Genomic DNA, 25,002 nt, shown 5'->3' with positions numbered 1-25,002 from the left:
CATATAATAATGACGGATTGAGACCCTGGGACACAGCTGCCTAATACTTGCTTAAGGACATCCACACCTTCATTATTTATATGTCCAGTTACATATGTGGACGAAATATTCTTTATTTCTTCTCCGACCCAGTAGCCATCTCCTACTGCCTTCCTTAGATTACCTCCCCAGGTGCCTGCCAGCCTACCCAGGAAGCTCAGCAATGCTGGTGGCTTGGCCCCCAGTCACCGCCACTGCCCAAGTCAGTCCACGGGCCCACCTTCCACCCGAATCAGAGGCTTCCCAAGGCCTGGGCCCTGGGCGCCAATCCTTCCTATCCTATAGCCAGGTGTGCCTTCAGGCCAGCGCTGCTGCACCCATTATGATCACGGACAGGAGCAGGCATGAGAGAACATGGCCCAGGAAACAAGATGCACAGCCGCCTGCCACAGCCCTGGGGCTGGTGAAACCAGGAGGCTGCACACAGGAAGAACAGGGGAGAGGGACAGGAGGATGAAGGGAGGCAATGAGAGGGCTTGGTCTCATCATTTGTTTTGGTTTTAAGCAGTTTAGGATTATGGCTACCGAAATGAATACATCTGTAAGCCTCAAACGACAGTAAAAAACAACATTGAACACCCAAAGCTTTTTTCATATTTACTACTTAAGTACCTTTGATGTATTTGGCTAAAATGTAATTTTTAAATAGCTAGTTCGTATTTTACATGTACAAAATCATTTTACAAAAATGCTTACAAAACTAGTAGATAGTGTGTTCTCCGCTGGACTATTACTGGAAGGCACACTGGGCAGGTGTCCCCCCGCAGACCAGCAGCAGTGATCGCATAAAGCAGCTGCCTGTCCATCAGACGCTGTCCTCCTGCACCCCCATCCCCGGCTCACTGCCTCCTAGTCCTTCACCCTCCTCCCCACTTCTGTGGCATTCTCCTCACCTGGGACCCGCCTCTTCACAGAGGACCGCGCAGGACAAATGAGTAACAGAAATACATCTTCGTACCTTTCTACCTTGGCCAAGAACAACTGTGGTTCTCTGAGACATTCAATAACCTTATTTCCCATGGCCTTGTGTATCCCATATTGTATCACTTCAAACTTAAATGAACCTCCTTCAGTCTGAATTGTCAAGGAGCCTTCCCAATACTCTTTAACAGTCGTTTTCCACTTGGTCCTTCAAATGTCTACATAATCAATAGTTAACCCTCAGGATCAAAACAACTAACAAAGCTGTCTTGCTACAGTTGTACATTCCACATCACCAGGAGCTCAGCTAAGAAAATATAAAAAGCAAACTTCACCTCAATAAGTAGTTTCAACAAGTCCTTAACGTGTGCTACCAGAGAAGTCTCTAGGCCAAAATTATTGCAATCACATAGTCAGTTTTTCTGATCACCAGAAGATCCAGGGTCATGGTCCAGACCAGAAATCCACTGTGATGTTGATATACAAAGGGTTGTAATCCACAGAAAGTAATTTATAAGCACAACTACTCAACCCATCTGTTCTCCAGACTCGTGATACCTGATGTAAGAGCTTCACCCTAAAGATAAAAAGAACAAACATGAATGGTAAGGCAAGAATTCCACAAACATTTCAACTGCTTTTGCCTTGCCCCCAAATTTGGCAAAAGCATCTTTATAAATTATTGCACATATTGGGTTTCCGACTGCAAAAAAGGTTTATTTTCCCATCTAAGGTAACTGACACTAATGATAGCCACGTGTTCATGTGTCAGCCCCCGAGGACCAATGACGAAAAGAGTCACTGCACAGAGTGAACCCCCAGTCTGCCAATCAGAAGGATGTAAAAGGAACACTGACATAATGGGCTCCATCTCATCCACTGCTCACAAGTCCCTGGATAAGTGTCAGGGATTTATAAATACTCCAGTGTTATCTATAAGCAGAGAGGGAAGGTACCTACCTTTCCTAAGAGTCTCAAACTAAGTCAGAATTGATCTAGAGAAGGGTGAATAAAGCGGCACCTAACATATAAGAAAGTCTGGGAAGGGGTTGTAGAAAAAGCAAGCTTGACTGAGGCTTCAAAGAGGATACAAGGCAGTAAGTGACAAAGGCGAGGGAAAGGACGCCTGGGCAGAGAGGCCTCCCTGTGCAAGAGGCACAGACATGTAAAGAGTGGGTAAGTAAGTGTGTGGCTGGAGCCCAACATGTGGGGAGCGGAAGAAGTGGGGAACTAAATTAGTCTCTGGGAACTCTGCAGGGAAAGCAGTACATTTCAGTTATGGTAACAACATGGGTGGAGATGAGAAGCATAATGCTGAGCTAATAAAGTTGGAGAAAAATAACACAGTATGATTTCACTTACGTTAAGTTGAAAAACGTGCATAACTATAAATCTCTTGTATAGGGATAGAAACATATGGGAAAACAAGAAAACCAAGAAATAGCAGAAAAAATTATCATTTTCACAAATGATTATCACAAAAATTGAAAATGGGGAAAGGATTACCTCTGGGGTCAGGGAGGATATGGGACTGGGAAGGCTACTCAGACAATGGACCTACATTGGGTAAGGGACACCACCAATGTTCACGGCATCAGAATCTTCAGACTTTTCATACAGTTTATAAGTACTCTTTTGCATCTATTCAATAACTAATGTTTTTAGTTTAAGAGAAAAATGCACCAATGTGGACAATGACTAGAAAGACACATTGGAAAGAGAACTGGCTGTTTATAGAAAGAGATTCTAACAAAAGGGCTAAAAGTCATTTAATATTGCTTTAAAATTCTCCAACAAAGCCCTATAATATTGGGCTCTGCATCCTTTAATATTATTTTAAAATTTATTTTAAAAAATAAAGAAATGTAGATTCTTCAGTCACAACCCCATAAGAAAAATGGCATATCTGCCAGGGTTTCTTGGTGAAAGGGCTAATTTCTGGGGCAGGACAAGTACAAGATGAGCTTAGAACAGCTCATCACATCAGAGCCCAGGAAAGGAAGCTCTCAAAACTTATGCAGTCATGTCCAAGGATTCAGGAGTCATCTTGAAGATCCCATTTACCAAAGATAAGACAAGCTGAGCATAGGAAAGAATATCCTGAAGGATGCTAGGGAACATCCACTCATAAACCAATGCTGACTGTTTCCCTTTATTCTGCCCCTTCTATGAGAACCATACCCTTGGTACTCAAATGGATGAAGAAGGCAAGTCCTGCTTTGCAGAAAAATCTTTGTAATAAATGTTGAAGGAATGATAGACTATCAGAATTTTGCAATTCCTAATCAAATATAAATTTAGGCAATGATCACCAATGTTTGCTACACTTGTTAGAAGAAGGACTGGTGGGGACCTTCACAGTGAGGCATGGAGCTGACAATACCTGATCCCACAGATCAATCCCAGTATCACAAAGACATGTCTGAACATTAGGTCCTCCCCACTATGACAAGAGAGGCAGCATGTGGCACCACCGATGAAGTGTTCTTGCACCTAATAGCACTGGAATCTGTTTAAGCCTCCAGATCTATCTCCCAGCTTACAATGGACCTACATTGGGTGAGGGACACCACCAGTGTTCAAGGCACTGAAATGCAGAGGTCATACAGAGGCACATATGAAGTTACATCACTGGATGAAGTTGGCAAGATCCACAATGCAAGAAATTCTATCAAACAAGATCCACAACACAAGAAATTCTATCAAACATGACAAAATTCAACAAACTGCAAAGGGGAAAAAAAAGTATGGGAGAAGGAACCTACGCATAAAAAGAGATTTCAAACAGATCATCCAAATGCATTGTGTAGACCTGTCTAGATCCTGATCTGAATAAACCAACTACTCAGGGGGGGAAAAAAGCTTTTATGTAATAACCAGGGAGCTATGAACACTGTGCCCTGATATGTCATGATAGTAAAGAAGTATTGTCCATTTTATTTTAGGTATGATAATGGTATAGCAGTTCTTTTTTTAAAGACTTCTAGTATTTTAAGGATACATTTTGAGTTATTTACACATGAAACGCTGTAGTATCTGTGATTTGCTTCTAAACAGTCCTGTGAGGGAGGAGAAAAAAGTAAGAGAAAGACGAGAGGCCATGAATCGGTTAACTGTTGAAGCAGGGTGGCGGTACTTGGGGGTTCAATACACCATTCCCTCTACTTTTGTGTCCGTTTGAAAATTACCTTAATAAAAAGCTGTGGACAAAGTAACTGGCTCACCTGATTGAAATCAGCATAATCTTTATTGACAGAACACTAAATAAGCAGCCCACCAGGTACACAGATCTAGGACTCACCGTTCTACATTCACCTCGTTGCCTATGTCTCTAGTGTGGAAGATCATTGTGTATTTACCCACTTCGGGCATTGGCCGGATTATTTTCATTCTGTGAAGTTCAACCCTAGAAAAAGAACAGAAATGTTTAAAAAAAAAAAATTCCAACCTACTTATCTACCACTAGGCACTTGAATCATTTACGAGTTTACACAAATGTGCCCACATGGAGTCACACACAGACTGATTACTTGGGGGATAAAAAAATAGAATTCTTTTAATGTTGGGCCTCAGGCAGGAAGTCCATAAGAGAAACATATTTAACATTTACTATTGGGGTATAAAGGAGATGTGTCGATTTATAGTTTATTTTCCCCAAAAAACTGAGAAAGCACTTATTTTAAAACATCATGATGAACAGGAGAATCCAGTCTTGCAGGATGCCTAGTTTACTTGGTTGTTCCTTCTTTTTACAAAGAGTAATAACCATTTAAGTTCACAAGCTTTACAGCCTACACACATAGGGTCAAATTTAGACTTTGTTATTTACAATCCTGGTATAAGTCAGTTCATTACTCTAGGTCTCGACGTCATCATCTGTACAGTGGCATGGGGGTTACCGAGTTGATCTGACAGGTTCACATGAGCCAGTCCACAGGGAACATGCTTTACAAGCTGTGATGTAATAGGTAACTGCAAGGAAGGTGGTGCCTGCTGCACAGGTGAGTAAATAAATCTCAACCTCCTTTTATGTTCAAACCATTTGGTTTATCCATAGCATCAGTCAAGAACCACTCTGGAGGCCATGATGTTCTTACTAAATGAGAGCAAAACCTGGGACTCCCCTCTACCTTGAAGTTGAAGAAAAGATAGTGAACATACATGATCAGTGCAGAATTCTACTCATCATCCCATCTGGGCAGTGAAACGGATTTGGGGAAGAGGGTGGATATTGTTTACCTCTGGTCCTTGCTACTATTGCCCTGAAATCTACCGGGCACCCTCTGTCTGTTTCATAAGCGGCAGCCACACAGGCTGTGGAGAGGCTGGGCTGTGAAGCATTACTGCCCATCGCTACGACTATTCCTGTGGGGCCTCTGGTCAGAGAAATCCATTCCCTCCCACCAGAAACATTTCAGAGACTCTCAGCCTAGACAGGGGAGCAAGAGCAGCACAGGCCCTGGCTTCTTTACACTGAAGCAATGAAGATTTTCACCCCAGCTAAGAATGTCCAAAGGGCAACAGCAGAAGGAAAAAGAGTCTCCTAATAACCTGAGAGATTGTTATTAGAAGTCTGAAGATACTGGCCCCAGGCTCTTGAATAAGTACTTCTGGGAGCTAGGAGAACCTGTAACTATCTGGCTATGGGAGGGAGATGAGAGAAGGTCAGACATATTCCCTTCGAACACCCCCGAACATGAAGTACTCCAAGACAATCCGAGGGTAATGCCAGCAGCCTAGAGTCAGGTCAGTGGCTGCTCCCACGGCATGTGGGGCTGGCTAATGCAAAAGGAGGGGAGGACATCTGGTCTGCTTCAGGCATGCAGCCCCTCACAGGCTGTCACACTCCCTACTCAGGGCGTTGGGAGCTGAGCCAGGACCGCCAGAGGTCTGAAAGAAAAGCACAGGCTTACAACAGGCCCTCTGGCCACTTCCCTTAAACTGCAGCTTGGCGATGCCTGGCCATCTGGTACTCTTCATTCACTCTAGAGAGACTTGTCTCAGTAATAATGTCTGCTGAGAAGTCCACAGAGACCTCCTTCAACACTGCTGGACCCCAAACACCACCCTCCATCATTTCCAAAGATGGCACAGGACAAGTGGAGTCCTCCACCCTCTGGCATCCTGTAAGGCCAGATCTGCAGGCTTGGGACCTGCTGGACTGGCATCTACAGGAACTGTGGATAAACGTAGCTTCCAGAGCCACCACTGATAGCAAAGCCTCGTGAAGGGGACCTGTCTCTGCTGTTCACCTGAGTCTGAGGTCATCGTCTTCGCCTCCCCATCCCCAGTAGTTGTTAGAGAATCCATTCACCTTGAAAAACTGCTCTCTGCTTAGGGCAGTAACGCCCCCAAAATATCCACTGTAACGTAACCTGGAGCAAAAAGAGAGAAAAGGTAAGAATATTAGCACAGAGCCCTTTGGTTCTACAGATACTTCTGGTTTCAGGGCTGGCATTCTATGAGCACTTGGAAGTCGTGCGCTTTCACCCGCCCACTCCTGCTTGACATCCACCTCACAGCGGTCCTGGCCTTTTCTGCCTAGCCTTCTTCCCTCCGTCTAGTCAAGTACTCACATGTGGCCACTGAGCAAGGTGCCGCCTACCTGTCATTGTTAACGTTTGTGTGCAGATGTCTGCAGAGGTACCTACAAACGTGCACCATAACATCAGAGCTGAATACAGGTGTTTTCACATGCTAACGCAGGAACAGAGTGGCTGCCAGGGTACTGGGTTAAGGACTCTGAGGTGGCATCCAGGTTCAGCATGAATGAGCATCATAATGAATATACCGTTCTTACTTTTCCTTTTTTTAGGGGGTGGGGTGAAGAGCAAGAGACAGCTCCTGCACATTCTTTATACGCAAATTTCTACTTCTGTGCATGCAAATCTCCATCTCAGATTCTGTTTACTGGAGACCCCAACACACCTCAACAGCCCTGTGGTTTCTGGCTTGGACAACTAGGTGGACAACAGTGCCTTTCACAAAAATAAGGTATACAGAACAGTTAAATTTTAAGGGGAAGACAGTAAAGATGAAGTTGAGCCAGCCCTGGGCTTTTGCCACTGGGCAAAAGGATAGAGTCCAAGCTGAAAAAAGAGGAGTGACTCTGCATGTGGCTTTGGAAATAAGCTGCCGAGAGGCAGTACTTGAAGGCACAGAGGAGTAGGTGAGAGGAGAAGAGTACAAAGGATGGAGCCGTGGGAATATCAACAGGAAAATGCAGACAGAAGAGATCAAGAGGTACCAGTCAGAAAGCACCTCCCAGTCATACGGCTCATTCATGGGCATATTAGTCAATCTGAGAAATAGATATCTCTTTAATATAACATTGTAACAATTCAGCAATGGAAATGAAGGCAGCTTACTAACTTGGATGTTACTGAATAAAAAGGTGTGACTATATGGAGGATTTCTAACTTTCCTGTTCAAAGGGCTCCAGGAACAATTAAATATTCCTGCTTTTCTAGAAAAGAAGAAACACCAAACAAAAGTTCAGTAAGTATATGTAGTCACTTGCCATCTAACAGGTAGAGTCCCAAAAGCCAGTATGTAGCTCAGTTGTTTAACCGATAAAGGAAACAGATTTACTTATAGATCCCCAACCTAAACTCCAGAGCATGGTATTATTACAAACTATTCCTGACCAAGACAGCAACTGCAGTGCGCTGCTCCCATGGTTACCAGAGGCGTCCCTAACCACCTGAAGATCAGCCACCTCACAGGACCCTGAGCAGAACCGCTGTCTGAGCAGGACCGTCCAAGCACCAACGAGCAAGGGGTCACCAGGACAGGACCAGAGGATGATCCAGCAGTGATAAGGATTCAGATGGGCAGAAAAACGGGGGTGGCCAAGAGGTGGCCAGAACTCTCTGAGGAAAGGTGGAGAAGCAGAAAAGGGAGGGTGTCTGGAGAGCGCCTGCAGAGCGGTTCAGCTGGAGGGGGAGGCACAGAAGACCAGCCAGTCACCAAGAAAGGCTTCTCAGACTCCCGGATGGCCAATTTAAGCTTCCCTTCTGATTTTTCTTCTCATCTGGAAAAATATAAATATTTAATTGATCCTAGAAGAGTTTTATTTAATTTTAAAAGGTGGGAAGGCCCAAAGGTGGGGAAAGTGTAGTCACAAAATGACATTAGAGTCCTCTGACAGGTACCAAAGGAACTCCTGGCTGTAAAATTTGCTACAGGCTGGTCTAGAGCTTTATCACTGACTTACAGTCAGTGGGATAAACAAGATTTAATTCTGGCTTCATCAGTGTCTGAGACAGTTGGGGCAAGCCACTTAGTGACTCCCTCTGCGTGCATGTGACGTGAAAACACTTCTTGCTCTTCTCTTCATACTCGTGGGGCTCTTGTGACAACGAATAAAGCATGTGCTGATATGAGCTGAGTGGCACAGTGACACACAGTGACCAACAGGGAGCAGACATTTAGCTGCCTGCTAACCCCAGCCAGCAACCAGAGCGACTGCCCAGAGCAGCAGAAGTAAGAACCCGTGGGGAGGAGGGCAGCTCCTACATTACTCACACAAGGCTCTCCACGGCCACAGGGGCAAAGGCAGTTACTGGATGCAAACAACGAAGGAGACAAATACAAATGCCAACCAGAACCCAAGGGAAACTGAACTCAGAAGATTAAAATAGGAAATATATTAGAACTCTGATCTGCAAATAAGATTCTAAGCTACTAAAAGGCAGCCATGGATTTGATTCACAACTTCTTGCATCCAGATCAAAAGAAGAGACATATTCCATTACCTGATTCACATTAAGAAAATCTGCCAGTTACTCAAGGAAAACAAAGGCTTCTGACCTCTAGTTATACAAGAAACCTCTGACCAGTTACAAAAGCAAGTTGAACAGCAAGACTCATACAGGGTTTGTCTTATGTATTTATATACTTACTTTTAGCGAGTAAAATCAGCAAGGAGTTTAATGAGCAAAATGAAAGTACACTTGGAAAGGGGTCCAAGCAACTGGAGAGGGTCTGACTGCCATATGGGTGTTGTTTTTAGAGTGAGTGGCATCTGATGAAATCCATGATTGTGACCCCAAAGTTTTACTCAACACTGATTCCCAGCAAGAATGCCCCAGAACTCAGGTTGTGATCCTGTCCTTAAAACAATCCTGTATATCCACATTCCAAAAATAAACCAAAACTCCAACCCTGTGTGATGGGAATTTCTCACCACAGATGTTTAGGAAGAACTGAGCAATGGGAAGTTATCATCCATGACAAAGGTCCAAAGTACAGGTATTCTGTGCTGTAGATACTAACATCTCAATTTCACACAGTAAGTGAACAGATGGTTGACATACTTCTGAGAATACTGGCACACCCAGACATAATATGCAGCTTCCTTCAGTGAAGAGGTGGCTCAAAGAGACCAGGAAACAAAACCTTCAGATAAGATAATGATCAAGATCAAGTTCCCCGAAGGAAAAACATCCTGTGATTCTTTCCAAACCCCTCCCCTGCCCTGCCCTCTGGCCCCAGTGCCCTGCCCTAAAGCAGGGGAATGCATCTCTTCCTTCTTTATCTCCCTTCCTGCCTTGCTCCAGCCAATACATTAAACTGAACACACAGATAGCTGAACTGAGCTTTCTCCTGTTACTCGCCAGCTGTATCCACGTGCTCCCTAGTCCCTCCCACAGGAAATCCAAACTGCTTAACAGAAAGTCTGGCCCCAGCCTGCTCTTATTACTTGCCTCTCCTCCCTCCACCATCCCAGATATTCCTTCTTGGGCACTTATGAGCTGTCTGCACTTCCCCCCAAAACTGTGCCATGTTCTCTCTTGCTTCTATGTTCTGGAACTCTGCTGGGAAGCTCCCACTGATTCCACGGGTGAAGGTGCCAAGTTCCCTAGGGAGCAGCTTTGACTGCCCCCTTACCTAGGTGTGTCTTAAAGGCCTTGTGCTCTCACCCTTTGTAGCTTATTCTAGGTATTTACTTAACATCCCACAGTTTATATAGGGATTCAATTTAAAGTCACTGCAAAAATCACCTGCAGTGTTACTCTTGGAAATCTCTTAAACGGTCCAAAGTGAGAGACTTACACCGTAACAGCAACACGGAAACCGAGACTAGAGGAGTACCAAGAGATCTGTGGTTTCCATTTCATGTTCACTTTGCAGAGTAGACTCCACACTGGTGGAATCTCCTGTATTATTTTATAGTTTATAATTTTTTCCCTCTTCTTTCCTCCTCCTCTCTCTCCCCACCATTACCAAGTACTTATAGTTTATTTGCAGAAGTGCAAAATTGATGCAACTCCACTGTAGCTGCCTGTCTTTCCACATCAACACGCAATAAGATCTCTTTGAGGGTAGATACTAGACCTTTATTCAAGTTGGTCTCATGGCTCTTAGCACTGTAAGCACCACAGACCTGAGCACACATGGATGGCAAAGCATGGGGAAGCTGACAGGGAACTGTGCACACACACAAGTAAATAAATAGTTCCATTTGTGGAGGATTTTCTTGGTCACTGTTTTCCCTTGGTTGTGCTTAAACAGGAACAGGAGCTGATATAAAATAAGGTTGAAAAGCAACTATGCCTCTCCTGGGAGGCAGAGAGGGAAGGGCATGGAGTCAGAAATGATGGTACGTAACACCTCTCATAGTGGCCTTGAAGGAAAGGAACTTGTCCCAGGTATCCTGGCTCCTGAGCAAACTGCTCAGTAGATATGTTGCTCCCCACTCTCCCTGAGAACTCTGGAAAGAGACATCACAGTCTACAACAGAGGCCTAAAGTTGACCTCATGGGCACGCTCGTGTGCCTCCTAGTAGGGGAAGTCAGCGATAGACAGATAAGGTACTTAAGGTAACACTGAGCATGGGCAGTGTCTGAGAAAGTCCTGCCACATGGACACTGCAGGTGAGGCTGTCCACAAGGTGCAAAGCTTGGAGTATTTTCCCTTGCCTGTTCTTCTGCTTTTGTCTTTCATCCTCTGCCAAGGCTGTTTGTCCTAATTGGGAAAAAACCAACTTCTCTGATTCCTATTTTGAACCTTAAGTGATACATATGGACCATTGTCCTAGTTCTCATTTTCCTAAGACATGGTGGACACCACATCCTGCAGGGCTCCGATGACAACAGACTGAGCTTCCCAACCTGAGCAGCCACGGGCAGAGCAGCCTTACCTGTACCCAGTGCTGTTCCTGCCGACCACCAGGTGCTTGGGCTGATCCTCACACTTGTAAAGGTTCAAGTCATTCTCAGGCACCAGGTCCACATCATGGAACACAAAGCAGTCCCAGTTTTCATCCTTGAGAGCTTCCAGATAGCCCACATTCAAGAGTTTGGCTCGATTAAACTTTTTACTCCCAGCCTATAGAAAAGAAATTAAAACTTAAAAAGCTCCAGAGATTAGGTTTCACACTGAACATGGTCCTCAGTTCAGATACAGAAGCTGGTACTATTCATGCTAACATACAAGACTATACTTGTGACATGAAGATCTGACAGAGTAGATGCAATAACAATAAGAGGACTTGTTTTTTTCCCTACGTTTCATACATACTTATATTCCATAACTTAAAACAAAGCTTGAAAAGGTAGTGTTTAATGGGTATTCCAGTTTTGCAAGACAGAAAGTTCTTGAGATAGCTGCACAATGAGGTGAATATACTTAACGCTAGTGAACAGTACATTTAAAAACAGTTAAGATGGTAAATTTTGTTATGTGTATTTAACCACAGTTAATTTTTAAATGCAAGTAAAAATAACTTAAAACAACTTTAAAAACATACCTTTACTGATTCCACATAAAACTATAAAACCTTTCTTACATATTAGTCATGTCAGTTGGCATTATGGATTTACTGTTTAACTTTCAGCATATCCCAATCCTACCCTATGTAATAAGCTTACACTTAGCTTCCAAGAGATATAACTTAAAAAGAAAGGATCAAGAAATCTTGACCAATAGAGGTTATTGCTAATATTTCAAAGCTACTTAAAAGTTTCTTGGAATCACCGTAAAGAAATCCTTTTTCAACATTTAATGATGCAAGTTAATCCTCACAGTGGCCTTCTAGAAGGGATTCGTCACTATATAAGAAAAGAACACAGTTTCACCAATAATACGACCAAAACTATAGTATGGAAAAGATTTTACAATACTAATTTTTACATGGATTTTGGATCAAATTCCTTAAGAATATGTTCCAGTTCAATAAACAGTTTCTATCATAACAAATATAAGCAGTCCTCAAAAGTTGCCACAGTACTTTCCTGAAAAGAAGAACACAAAGCAGATTTTTTTTATTCCTAAAAATATCACACATGCCATCTTCAGTAAAAACTCAGGACTAAGAATGTTACAAAAATAATTATAAAACACTAGAATAGTAAAATTTTGTTTCAAATCCTAAAAAAATAGGCAGGAATGTGCATTATATATGCACATGAGTTTCAAGAGCCCTAGTTTATAATGAAGTATACACTACAGAACTTTATCTTCTCGTTTGTCAAAAGCTCCCCTAAAACAAGCAGTACCGGTTATAACCAATGTTAAGGATGTAGTATTTGCATTGTTAGCATTTGTAAGGATTTCAGGGGGAACCATTTGGAAGGCCCAGAACAATTTTTAAAAGCTAGATATGAATATTTAAGTTGATATGTGATTTTCGTTCAATAAATGTTAATACCAAATAAAATGCCAAATAAAACATCAATACCAAATAAAAGCATCTTTAATCATTCACTCATTTTAGAGTGAAACTCTTCAAAAGCAGCCTACACTTACACTTAACTGCATTCCTAATAAATCATGCTTCTCGAAGCCAAATAAGTGAATCAAGAAAGTGAGAACTCACATAACATGGTTTACTTAATAAATAGAGGCAAAGTCAAAGGCAGAAAGGTGGAGACAGTCCTAGAACTCCCTGCTGTTAACACACAGTAATTTGTGGAACCCTCTGTCTAGACCCCCATTGACCAGCCACACTCAATAGTGAAAAACAACTCCAACATCTCATCAAGCAGCATATAGCAAATACAGAAGGAAATGTACAATAAAACTCCAGGAAAAATCTTAGGGCAGTCACTGGCTAACCGGGAAGGGCTCACAGAAAAACAGCCTTCCTCCAGGGATTCATTTAAAAGGCAGTAAAATCTCTCAGCACTTAGTCCCATTACTTCACACTCTGGGGCAAGAATTCCTTTATTCCTTCCAAGGATACATGAGATAAGTGACCTCTCCTTTGATGACAGTCAGGTGTTCCTTTGACCCCAAACAGACAAACGGCCAAGTCCCTCAGAGAGAGGAGGACCTGGAGGGCCAAGGCCTGGTCCCCCCCACCACTCACCTGATGGATGATGTAGATGCCATACTCCAGCTGCTGCCTCTGCAAGAAGGGATGAAGGTGCTCCAGCAGGTACACCAGGTGCTTCTCTCTGTTCCGGTGCGGGATGAGGATGGCAACGCGCTGCAAAGCCTTACACTCCTCAGGGTGATACTGGCCTCTGTGCACCTGGGGGTTTTCTGCCTGCACTTCTTCCAGAGTGAGATCGGGCTTGAAAATGAGCTTGTTCTGGCCTCCTGCAATACAAGCAGAATGCAGTAAATAATAGTAGCTATCTCAAGTGCTGCTGAACTTACACGAGCTAGTACAGGGAAAGCACTTAGAACATTGCCTGGAATACACTGAGCACTGTATGAGTGTTAGCTTTTATTATTATTACTTTAAAGCCTCCTGTAGTCATAAACTGTAACCACAGAATCAAGTGACTCAGATTACTGGCTGCAAATGGAAGTAAATGACATACAAGAGCATTCGTGGCAACTGAGTAACCAGCTCTGGCTGTATGATTCATCCGAGGTACATCTGTCCCGGTGACCCGGGTGAAGAGCAGAGGTCAGGACTAGACTGAGGAACTTCAGATTTGCTCTCCTCTTTTCCTTCTCAAAATTCCAAAGGAGGGTGAACTCTCTCAAAGATCAAGAGCATGAAATCAAGCTCATTGACCAGGCCCTTTTCTCACGCCTTCCCTGAGCTTCTTGGGAGCTATCCTCCAAACTGAAAGCAGCAGAAACTGGCCTCACTCCCTAGCCAGCAGTACCAGGATGTGCAATGCTGGGCCGTGGCAGCAGGCATCCCAATGGAGCGCTTGCTCAGCAAGTCTGCACACAGCCTGACTGGATGAAACCCAAGGGCCATCCATGGTACACAATCTCATACCAGGCTTTAAAGATCAGGCTGAAGCCACTGACCCTCCTCTTCAATCTGAATTAACAGAGAATACTGACTGAGAAGAGGAGGCAGCGCTCTCATTAGGGAACATATACTTGTCAGGCTGTAAAATCTCAAGATTCTTGCGAGTCACGCTATCCTCTCCTGAGCAAGGCCCTTCCTGTGTGCACGTCACCACGCCTTGCTCCATGAGGCCGTCCCCTACCCTGGCCATGGCTACTTAGACCAGGCTGTAGTGTTCATGAAGTAGCAGAAAGCCTCTGCCCCACAGCACCAAGGACAAGTAACTGCTTCCAGCCACCAACAGGGGATCTTGTGGTTCAAGAGCCTTTCCTGAAGGGTCTGCATGCCTAAAAACAACAGTATGAAAAGGAGTTATATGCAAGGCAAGCTCTAGCACTGCTGCCAGGCCACAGAGATGCCGGGAGATGGTATGGCTGCTGAGACGGTTTCCTGTGTACATTAGCCTGGCCATGGCTCTGTTCTTGGCCTCTGAAAGAGCCCCATGCAACAGGTCTAGTATAAATCAGTCCCCTTGCTCACTTTCTCACTGGCCTAATTTTCTATGTGCCCTAACCTTTCAGTACTTGCTTCCACTCACTCTGTCAGTCTCTCCACCACCTCTATGACATCTCGTCAAGTTGTGTTCCTCTTGGGTCACTAATGGCTCTTCTTAATTCATCACTACTTACATCACCCTCTTAATCTATGTACTTGCTCACTACTGCATCATTGCCCAATTTTATCAATGCATTTATTGCTTAAATATGTTGTGAAGATTTTGAATAAGGGGGATAATACAGTCAGATTTGTACTTCAATGACTCATTTTCCTATCTCAATTTGTGTAATTTGTGAGCAGAACAATTTCCCCAACACAGTCAAGAGTAATGTTTTGGCTTTTCCATGAGTGAGTAAAGAGAAGTGGTATGCCAGTATGAACACAGTACAGGACTGTGATCCAATTAGGAAAGAGGGTCTGTGGGTTTTTGTTCAGCCAGGAGCAAGAAGCCTCCAAAGAGCCACAGGCCACCCCTAAGAGAGTTAACTTAGTGTCTGCAGAGCGCCACCTCTGTACGACCAGTGAGATGCCCTGGACTCTGCAGAGCCAGAAAGGACCACCCCACCTTCCTCCCACCCATGAGCTGCCTCCAGAAGAGGAAAGGCAAACCCCCCCCCGCCAACAATAGGCTGTGAGCAGCACAACTATCGAGATGCAGGCAGGCACACAGGGAGTATGAGATTAACTAGGGCCATCCCAGAAACCTCTCAGAGGAGTACTCTGAACGGGATTCCTGAGGAATAAACAGAAATCCACCAGCAGACATAGATTAAAGAGAAGCCATCTGGGAAGAAATACAAGGCTCCGAGGAGTGTTGAGAACTATAAGCTCTTTGAAGTTCTGGAGAATCAGAGGTCTGATAGACCCTTTGTGGGCTATATATAATATCACCGTGGAGTTTTCCTCTCCCATTGTGTTTACTAAAACAAATTTACTGTTAATTTTAATTGAAAGGCGAGACATCAATGAGGAACCAAAACATACAACATATTTAAGAAATTAACAATAAACAATGCTAAAAAACATACTCACTCCTGTCCCTCAACTCCATCCTGTTGGCCACGGGAATGTTAACAGCTATGACAAGAGCGGGGCCCTGAATGTGCCTGCATTTCCCCACTTGTACACTGTGCTGTGTGAATGACAGGAGGGCAACATCCCCAGACTAGCCCACTGGTCCCAGAAGGAGGATGAAAGACACATGCAGCAGAGCCACCAGCCTAGGTCAACTGGCCCCAGGGCTCACACAGCACACTTGTGAGCTAAATACATGCCTGCTGACATGTGCAACTGAGCCTTTCATGGCTGGATAATAAAAATCGGTTATGTTCATATGATGGAAGACTATACATCAGCAATATGAATACATCTCACAAACATAAAGCTGAACAGAAACCAGACACAAAAGAGTACAGTGTATGGTTCTAATTATGTAAAGTTCAAAAGCATGAAAAATCTAATGGATGGTATTAGAATCTTGAAGTGTAGTAACTGAAAGAACCATGGAAACATCTAGAGTTCTAGGAGGAGCTCATTTCTTGATTTACATACTAATTACACAGGTATGTCCATTTTGTGAAATTTAACATAGCTGTGCATTTCTGATATCTGTACTTTTCTGTACATATGTCATAATTAAATGAAAAGTTTCCACAGAACTTAAGAAAAAGGAAAAAAAAAACTTACTGAGGTATGGGGACACAGAAGGGCAGCTGGTGAGGTCTTCTTTCTTCAAGGATGCTTCAGTAGTCAAAGTTTCTTTCTTTCCCAAAACGATGGCCTTGTTGAAATTAGCAATGAACTCCTTTGCTCTAGGAATCTCTTGAATAGCACCCACAAAGTAGTTACTGGTGGCCCACCCAACCACTGTCAGGCACAAGGTAAAAAGCAACAGTAATCGGAATTTGTAGGAAAGGTAGAAAGTCAAGTTGAAACCCATGTCTTTTATTATATGAGCAGTAAGTCTGTCTTCACCTCAATTGCAGGCAAGAAGCTTCAACGTTTCCAATCTGATTGTAAACTTGATGACAACTGAGGACAATGCCTGTTTCTGCTCAGTAGATCTGCTCCAACAATCTCTAAAAGGCAATCACAAAGCCATGTTGTTTCAAATGGAAATGCTATCCTGAAATGATTTCCCCCAGCACAAACTGAAGACCTATCCCCAGTGGATCTTGACTAACAGTTCTGGGAGTTCTGCAGCAAGGCAGGAGAGATCAGAAAGTCAGACATTTAACAGGTGGAAAGTTCCAACCGTCTGTATGTCAGAATTCCGAGTTATCACCCAGGCTGTCCGTCACCCAAGAAGAAAAGTAATTTCCACAGAAAGAGAAGGCAAAGAGGAGACTGTAAATGCCTCCTCAGTTCTGAACTGGGTACAGCCTGAAATGAACCCTAGTAGTTCTCTTCCTTAGTTGCCCCTTCCTGACACCGCCTTAAGAGGTTACCAACATGTGAAATCTTGCTACGGGGAGTATTTTAACCAAAAAAGAAAGTAAGGGAAAAAAACAAAAGTTCTTTGTGAGAGCTAAAAACATGTTCCTCAACAACAGGAAATGAAAAAGCAAGGATTTCTCAGCTCTAGATGTTACATTCACAAAGAGGTACTATAACGGGACACATCCCAACAGGTGGGACTGGGAGCAAGAAACAAGTGCCAACACAGGTCAACCATCTCTAAGAATTACAGGTAGAGCAACAGTATAGTAGTTAAGATCAGGGGCTTATTTAGGGAGAAACTGCAGCTCCACCACATAATTAGCCATGAAACCTTGAGGCAGTCACTTAACTGAACTGTGGTCTCCTTATCTGCATAAAGGAGACAAAAATAGTATCTACCTAGAGATTACTGTGGGTGTGAAGGACCTACAGTATGCATACATGAGTGTTAGGCCCCCTCCTGACGCACAGTGAGCCCCCACTAAATGGGGACTATACTCCTGCTATTATTATATCACTTTGCATTAAGTGATTCAAGACAAGGAACAGCCAACAGGCAGACACACTGGGGGTGACCACTCTTTTGTACTGTTTCTGTCAGCTGACGAACTGCCATTCTGACTTCACACTTCAATCCCATGCGGTGGGATAGTATGAATTCGCCTCTGAGAGGTGGCCATGCTTGATGAAAATCCAGTTTCTGAGGCCACACAGCTGAGGGCCCACCACAGGCCAAGTGACGAAGGCTATTTGGCGAGGCCCCCTGGGGACAGCCAGCAAAACCCCATCTTCTCTGCCTGCCCAAACCATAGCCCTCCTCTCCCCAAATTCTAAACGTGTTAACAGGCGAGTACAGAAAATGCTAAGGCCAGGGCACTGATAATCTTCCTAGCCAAATAGATCTTCAGCTAAATGGACAGAATGGAGGCCAAAATATTTTCTTGCCAGTAACATGAAAACACATAGGATTAAATCTTAAGTACCAAAAACAGAAAATACACTCTGAATGGTGTGTATATGATTACCACTAAGACTATAGAAATAAGAAAACTCTAGAAAGCAATAGAAGTAAAAGCTAGCAATAATTTTATTAGGAGTATAAGAGTAATCAGGGGTGGTTTTTCTTTTACTTTTAGAATTTTGTATGCTGCACTTCTGTTCATTTATAACAAAAGTTTTTGTCTGTTTTTTTAAAATGAGATGTGGGGATGTGGTAATTTGTGGAAAACAAAAATAAAACCAAAACAATCTTAGCAACTCTCAAGATAGACTCATACTTACTGAAGGGTAGTATTCAAAAAATTTAGCTTTAGGTTAGTTTGAGGAAAACCTGGAAAGTATTTCTCTTTAGATAACATGTTAAAATGGAGGTTCCTGGGTCAAACCACAAAAGAGAAAATTTGACCCAGGAAGCAATTACACAGGATGGCCTGTGTTTAGGGGCTGCTGCACGCAGCAGTAACAGCTACAAAGAAGAGTAATTTATTTATGCATTTACTCTGGGCCATGCACTGGGGTTAAATCACTTGTATTAACTTACTTAATTTTCATCTCGGCTCTGTAAGAATTATTTGCTTCATGCTCTAGAGAACATAAGAGGTTTAGACAGATGAAGGAACCCATTCCAACACCAACAACTCCTAAGCGGTGGAGCTCAGCTTTGCACCGAGGCTCCAAAGCCAGGGCTCTGCCACCTCCTTCCCAGGGATACTCAATCTCTTACCTCCCCTTAGTCTTTTATGTGCCCAACACAAACCCTTGAAATATGCAGAGTTCTCTCTGGCAGCCTTCTCCCCTCTCCCACTCCTACAGTCACTTTCCGTTGAACTATCTGTTTAAATGGCTTCCTGAGGTCTGTTCTCTTCCCTCCAGGTAACAGTAGGTCTGCAAGGTCCTGGGACCAATCAGACAACCACTTGTCAACTGAAATACAAGAGGCTTAAATGCTAGGATTGGTGATCATTTTTGTATAAAAATCTCAACCTTGGAAAATTTACACCGGGAACATTGTTTTTCTAAGAGCTGCTCCTGCAGGGACAGTCCGCTGATGAGGAGACTCACCTGGCTAAAGGGGCTTCAGGTCATTGAATAAAGCATTAGAAGCAAAAAGGACCAGAAAACGCACAGACTTCCGCCACCCTCATTTCACAGAGGGAGGAAGTGTGGTTGAGGGAGATTTAAACACCTGCCCAAGAAGTAGCGAGCTGGGAATAATTACAAATACTGCTGAACTGTCCCCCGTTAGGTCGGCCCAAAGACAAGAAATATTTTATAAAAGTAATAAGGAGCCAGTCTTATTAATTACTGAATAATGAGCCCCTCATTCCTAACCCTGCTTCTTGAGACTATGTGGGATCCAGTTTAAAACCATCACTTTGCCCTTTTTCTAAACCTTAGTGCTCTCCTCAGAACAGACTGCAGGAGCCCTGCAGCATGAAAGCAGCTCAGGTGTGCAGCCTCTTTGCTTCCTGTGAGAAAACATCCAAGGAATGAAGGGCCTGTAACACTGGCCCAACTGTCTTTCGAGGGAGATCGATCTCCTGCCTGGCTTGCTTACCAGCTAAATGACTGAAGGCGACCTCTGTCAGCATGTTTCCCCAGCTATAAAACAAGTCAAGGAAATAAAAAGCCCTTGTCTTAAAATGTTGCTGTAAGAATTTAATGACAGGGTACACCCAAACACACCTGGTACACTTCCAGAAACATAGATATTTATTGATGAATTACCAATGTAATTCATGCCTAACTTGTATCACAATGCTAAGATAATGTTATCTCTGGAACTACATACTGAAATACAGGTGACTCTTACTTTTCTCTGCAATTTCCTATTTTTCTTTCAATGAGTATATATTACTTTTATAATTAAAAAAGCGTAATTTTTTTAAGAGTTATTTTAGAGCAGGTAACTCCTGGTTGATGTTTGGGAAAATGTCATCAGACTGGACTTCTTTATAATAACATCTAAATAATTGAGAGACCTTGAATTCTCCCTGTAAAATTTTCTTTTCCAATCGAGGCTGTTTTGAAGTGACAGGGAATCGTGACTATGCAGAACAAATTCAGGTAACATGAAAGAAGTAATTTTAGGGCAAGACTCATCAACATTTTCCTTTCTAGATGTCTTGCCCTAGTTAGTTCAGAATAGTGATGTTTTCATAATTGTATTTTTCCTCCTATCAATTCAGTCTTTTCTGAGCATCTGCTATTTTCAGGCACAGTGCTAGGCACCACCGGCTTGCAAAGGGAATTAGGTATAATCCTTGCACTCAAAGAGTTCATTTCATTGCTTTCTTAGATCTCGATGTCTGCAGTTTGTTTTCAATATGCCAGCCCCATATCCCGAAATGGGGAAGTAGATAAAGTAAGGTTAGCAAAATATTGAGAAGTACTGACATCGGGTGATAGGTACCTCAGGGTTCATTTTTTTTCTCTCTCTGATTTTAAGTATGCTCAAAATTTTCCATAATAACAAAAGAACAAATCCAGCAAGGCAGACAAGCTATAACAAACAGTAAATCAGCACCAATGTTAAATGTCAGTCTTGAAAAATCTCTACAGGGACGCATTTTGGTACAACTGTGAGGGAGGTAGGAGGAAGACACCAGGGGTCACTCCCTAAATATTTACTAAGCACTTACGCACCAAGGAGAAAGGGTATGGTCTTCATTCAGCAGCAAAGACTGACAAAATCAGCATTTCAATGTTTCTGAAACCATCTGGCACCACTGCAAATACCAGGCATCTCACAGTGGGTGTGATGTGGCCCAGGCACATGGTCCAACTTTCTTGGGACCCTCAGGAGGCACAGTGGAGAGGCTGCTATTTTACTATTCCATTCACTCCTGCAGAGTTCCTGAGAGCTGATTATTTGCACATATGTTGTCCTGCCTTCTTTGGCCTTCTTGTATAGTTCCTTTACCTGGCTTCTGAGTTGATTAGCCCAGCTCCTAAAGCAGCAATGGTTCCCTGGGCAGGGGGCAAGGGTGGGATCAAAATGATATAGCTATTTACATGTACAAGTCATTTAATGTCAAAGACTGAGCTCCTAATGGCCAAATCTGGAAGCATCTGAGCAAGAAAACAAGTATGGCACTGTATTTTAAACCACAGAATAAAATGAATATACATGACTCCATACTAATATAAATGATTAAATAAAGGGGACAGAAAGGGTGCCTCTTTCTTACAGTAAACTTCTAATATAAGGAAGCAGGAAATGGAAAAGATCACCATTAGGGAAACACGACTGTAATAGTTGTTGCAGACAAGATCCACCAATGGGTGTTAAAATGGTAAAAATTTGAGGATAAACATAATTTGCATTCTCAAAGTATTTCCCAAGATAACCATTAGCTACAAAGGGAAAGACAATAACTTTGTAGTGGAGAAACCTAGCAGATTTCACCTTAACCAAGTGGTCAAGTTTAATATCACCAGTGTTTAAAACCTGTCAACCTCATGGATAAGTGAGATACTGCACTTTACGGAGTAACTAATTGATATTCTTCAAAAGGGTCAAATAATGAAGGGCAAGAAAAAAACTGAGGAACTGTCTCAGACTGGAGGAGATGAAGGAGAAAACACCAAAGGCAATGAGGGATTCTGGACAGAACACAGCAACAGAAAAATCATTGTCGGAAAAACCGATGAAATTCAAGGAACGTCTGTAGTTTAGTTAATAGTATTGATAACCACGTAAAGAATTAACAGTAAGGGGAGTTGAGTGGATTCTCTTTCATTTTTGCAACTTTTTTCTAAGTCTAAAATTAATTAAAAATCAAAAGAGTCAGAGATTGAGTATAGGCAATAAAGTTAACTTAATTCTCAAAGAGAATCACCGGTTTTTGCATTCCTGGAACTCAAACTAACCTGACACATAGCAGGGGCTGAATTTTGGTAAGTAACCAACCAATTTGGTTGGTTATTTACCAACCTAGAACATAGTAGTTGAGATACCTAAGGACACCCGATGATCCCAGGCTACTACTAAAATGGGTAAGGCAAGGGAAAAAAGAAAGAAAATTAAAAATCAATAAATAAGGGGAAAAATTAAGTAAGTGTAAAATTCCATTTGGGGAGATTTTAAAAACTGGAGAAGGCTCACGCCCATGCTAGCTCCCTTTGGGTTACTAACACCAACCCTTTTCTAAGAGTAGAGGGCCCCATCTCTAACAAACTCACTCTCTTGGTCATGCCCACCACCCTCTCTCTTCTGTCCCTGAACACTCAAAAGCAGGGCCTCTCTTTCCTAACTCTAAGAGGACTTGCTGTATAGACGGTGTCTTCCTTTCAAACCCCAAACCCACGAGCACACTGTAACAGTGTCCCTCCCTCTGAAAGAGGAAACATGAAATAAATTTAAAACAAGTGAATTTAAAATTCATGTTGAAGTAGAACATGAAGTAAAGGACTGAAATTGTTTTATATAGTATATGTTATGCGGCGTAACAGAATTCGTAAGAATTTCTGATGGGGAATTTTAAAAGAAGTTCGCTGTATATTTATGTGTCTTCTTCCACTATCCAGAGGACCCTGAAGTGGGGTCAGAGTTCCCTTTCTGCAGTCATTAGGGGTACAGCAATGAAAAAGTTTGAGAAGGTCTAAAATAATGGAAAAAAAGGGCTCTTAAGTCACAAATAGCTGAGTTCAAATCTTGTCACCAGATGCATGAATGGTTCTGGGCAAGTGAATTAAATATCTGAATCTGTTCTGCCATTTATTTAAAAGGCATTTTTCAAAGGGTGGTTCCAAGAAGGGAATTAGTTAAAATTACAGAATCCTTGGCCTTACTCCAGAGTTAATGGGTCAGAACAGCTGCACCTGGAACTAAGGAACATGAATTTTTTTTTTTTTTAATCTCCCCGTGGGAGGAGGTGCACCCTTCCCGGAAGTACTGCAATACCAGGTCGATGCGTGGAGTGGACGGAGCAAGCTCCTATTCCATCTCCCTGCTCCAAAAATCCATTTAATATATTGTCCTCGGATAGAGGACGTATCAGATATTAAACTGATAAGAACAGATACTACACTTGATCTTAGCCAAAAGGCCGAGAAGCGATGGGAACATGAATTTTTAACAAGCTCACCAGGTGATTCTTACACACATTAAAGTTTGAGAAACACTGAAATAAGAGAATGGACCTGAAATGCAATAGATCCTTCAGAAATGTTCATCTTCATTGTGTAAGACATGTGAACATAAGATTTAAAAAATGCATTTGAATAGCTTTTACACCATTATATAGAAATTTTAAGAAAATAAACTAGACCATGATATTCAAACCAACATTACTAAAAAATGAAAAAGAATCAAAATGCTAACAATAGGTTTAATTACAGTACCTCCATAATGATGGAACATATGCTTTCATAAAATGGTGTTTGAGAAACTTAACTACATGGGAAAGTGCTCATGACAGTGGGAAAAAAACCTCAGCAGAATATAAAAATGTATATAGAATACAATCCCAATCATGCACTATATATGTGTGGTCTTTTATATATAAAATACCAGAAAGAATCATTGATGGTTGTTTCTTAGTTACAGGATTAGGGAAACTTTGTTTCTTCCATATCTTCTAATTTTTCTGAAATGGGTTTTCTACAATCAGAAACAATGTGTTTTTCCTGATAAAATGACTACATAAATTTTTCTAAAATATATTAAACCTTACAGATGACTCAATAGACAAGGATTACAACTTTAAGTTCCGTAAGTTTGGGGCCAATTCATTCATATAACCTTTATGGAAATCTGTTCTAAAGAGGACAAAATCTCAAAGAGAAACTTCAGAGACTGTCGATAATTTTTAAAGCCAGAGAATCCTGTGGTCTGTTTGAAATTCCTATTCCCCGACATCCCCAGAGACTTTTATTTCAAAGGCCTGAAGTGAGGGCAGGGAATCCATATTTTCAACAGGAACCCAGGTAGGTTTGAGAAACCATTGGTCACTGATGGCTTAAAAAAAAAGAGAGAAGAAAACTACCAGTGACTTGGCTTTGGATATTCCCACTTTGAATAAAAGATCTTCAAAGAGCTGGTTAGTTCTCAAACCATTTGCATGCACCTCAGGGAAAAGCACACATTACGATTATTAGATCAGTTGAAAAGGATATACTAAACATTTGTTCTATCAAGTGGCATATCAAATACAACAGTGCGACCCATTTCACTGTACTCAACAAAGAACAATATCCTTTTAGAGCTGCTGACCTTTTGAGCTTTGAGAGACTGAATAGGGACAAATACCTTGTAAAATAAGCCACCCTTCTGATGGTTCATCAACAATAGTTGCTGGTCAAATTAAATCGCACCCTAATATTCATCCTTCCCACACATGACACTGAAAAAACTTATGGTAAATACCTGTATATTTTAAGCACTAGCAATAGTTTGGAGGTAAAATAGTCATGCTTTAATTCTCTGACTTTCCAAAGTGTGTGTGTGTGTATGTGTTAAAGTGTTTTGCTTTGACAATGTATAACTTTCTTCAAGACTAGAAGGGAAACTTTATCAACTTTATCATTTCACAGAGGCAATTTAAGTCTTTAATAAGATATGTTATTTCTAAAGTAGATTTTTCAAAATAAAGTAGTTATTTACAAATGTGTGTGTATACACACACACACACATATATATAACAGTGCAAGTTTTATTGTTGCCTCCCCCCAAAATTATGTAGTCAACCACTTCAATATTTCTCTTTAACAGATGTTTTTGATCTGATCAAAGCACTGATGTTCTCTCCCAAAAATGCACACGGGCTGGTACACGAAAATGTTTGCAATTTCATGGAGGTTTAAAGGCTGACCCTGCCCTAGAAGATAAAGCTCGAGAGAGA

The 25,002-nt window shown here is 42.2% G+C and overlaps 1 protein-coding gene and 1 non-coding gene across 4 annotated transcripts in view; both read right to left on the bottom strand.

Annotated features, from left to right (window-relative positions):
* Positions 1-25,002, bottom strand: part of B4GALT4 (beta-1,4-galactosyltransferase 4) — a 44,194-nt gene that overhangs the window by 18,064 nt on the left and 1,128 nt on the right. For 2 of the 3 annotated variants that reach the window (XM_037013091.2, XM_017678505.3), the window contains exons 2-7: positions 16,406-16,797; positions 13,274-13,506; positions 11,105-11,292; positions 6,213-6,335; positions 4,262-4,366; positions 624-1,537 (exon numbers count right to left, since the gene is read on the bottom strand). In XM_037013091.2, the coding sequence (XP_036868986.1) occupies positions 1,405-1,537; positions 4,262-4,366; positions 6,213-6,335; positions 11,105-11,292; positions 13,274-13,506; positions 16,406-16,658 (1,035 nt within the window). In that variant the 5' untranslated portion in view covers positions 16,659-16,797 and the 3' untranslated portion in view covers positions 624-1,404. Of the gene's footprint in view, positions 1-623; positions 1,538-4,261; positions 4,367-6,212; positions 6,336-11,104; positions 11,293-13,273; positions 13,507-16,405; positions 16,798-25,002 lie in introns of those variants that run through there. The other variant, XR_005059913.2, reaches the window with a different exon arrangement.
* Positions 23,030-23,220, bottom strand: LOC118971511 (U2 spliceosomal RNA). Its single transcript, XR_005059946.2, has one exon. It is a non-coding gene; the product is annotated as a U2 spliceosomal RNA (small nuclear RNA).

This window comes from Manis javanica, chromosome 3 (assembly GCF_040802235.1).
Source record: "Manis javanica isolate MJ-LG chromosome 3, MJ_LKY, whole genome shotgun sequence".
Taxonomy (NCBI): Eukaryota; Metazoa; Chordata; class Mammalia; order Pholidota; family Manidae; genus Manis; species Manis javanica.
The sequence above is the reverse complement of the archived record's forward strand: the minus strand, read 5'-3'. Positions and strand labels throughout refer to the sequence as shown.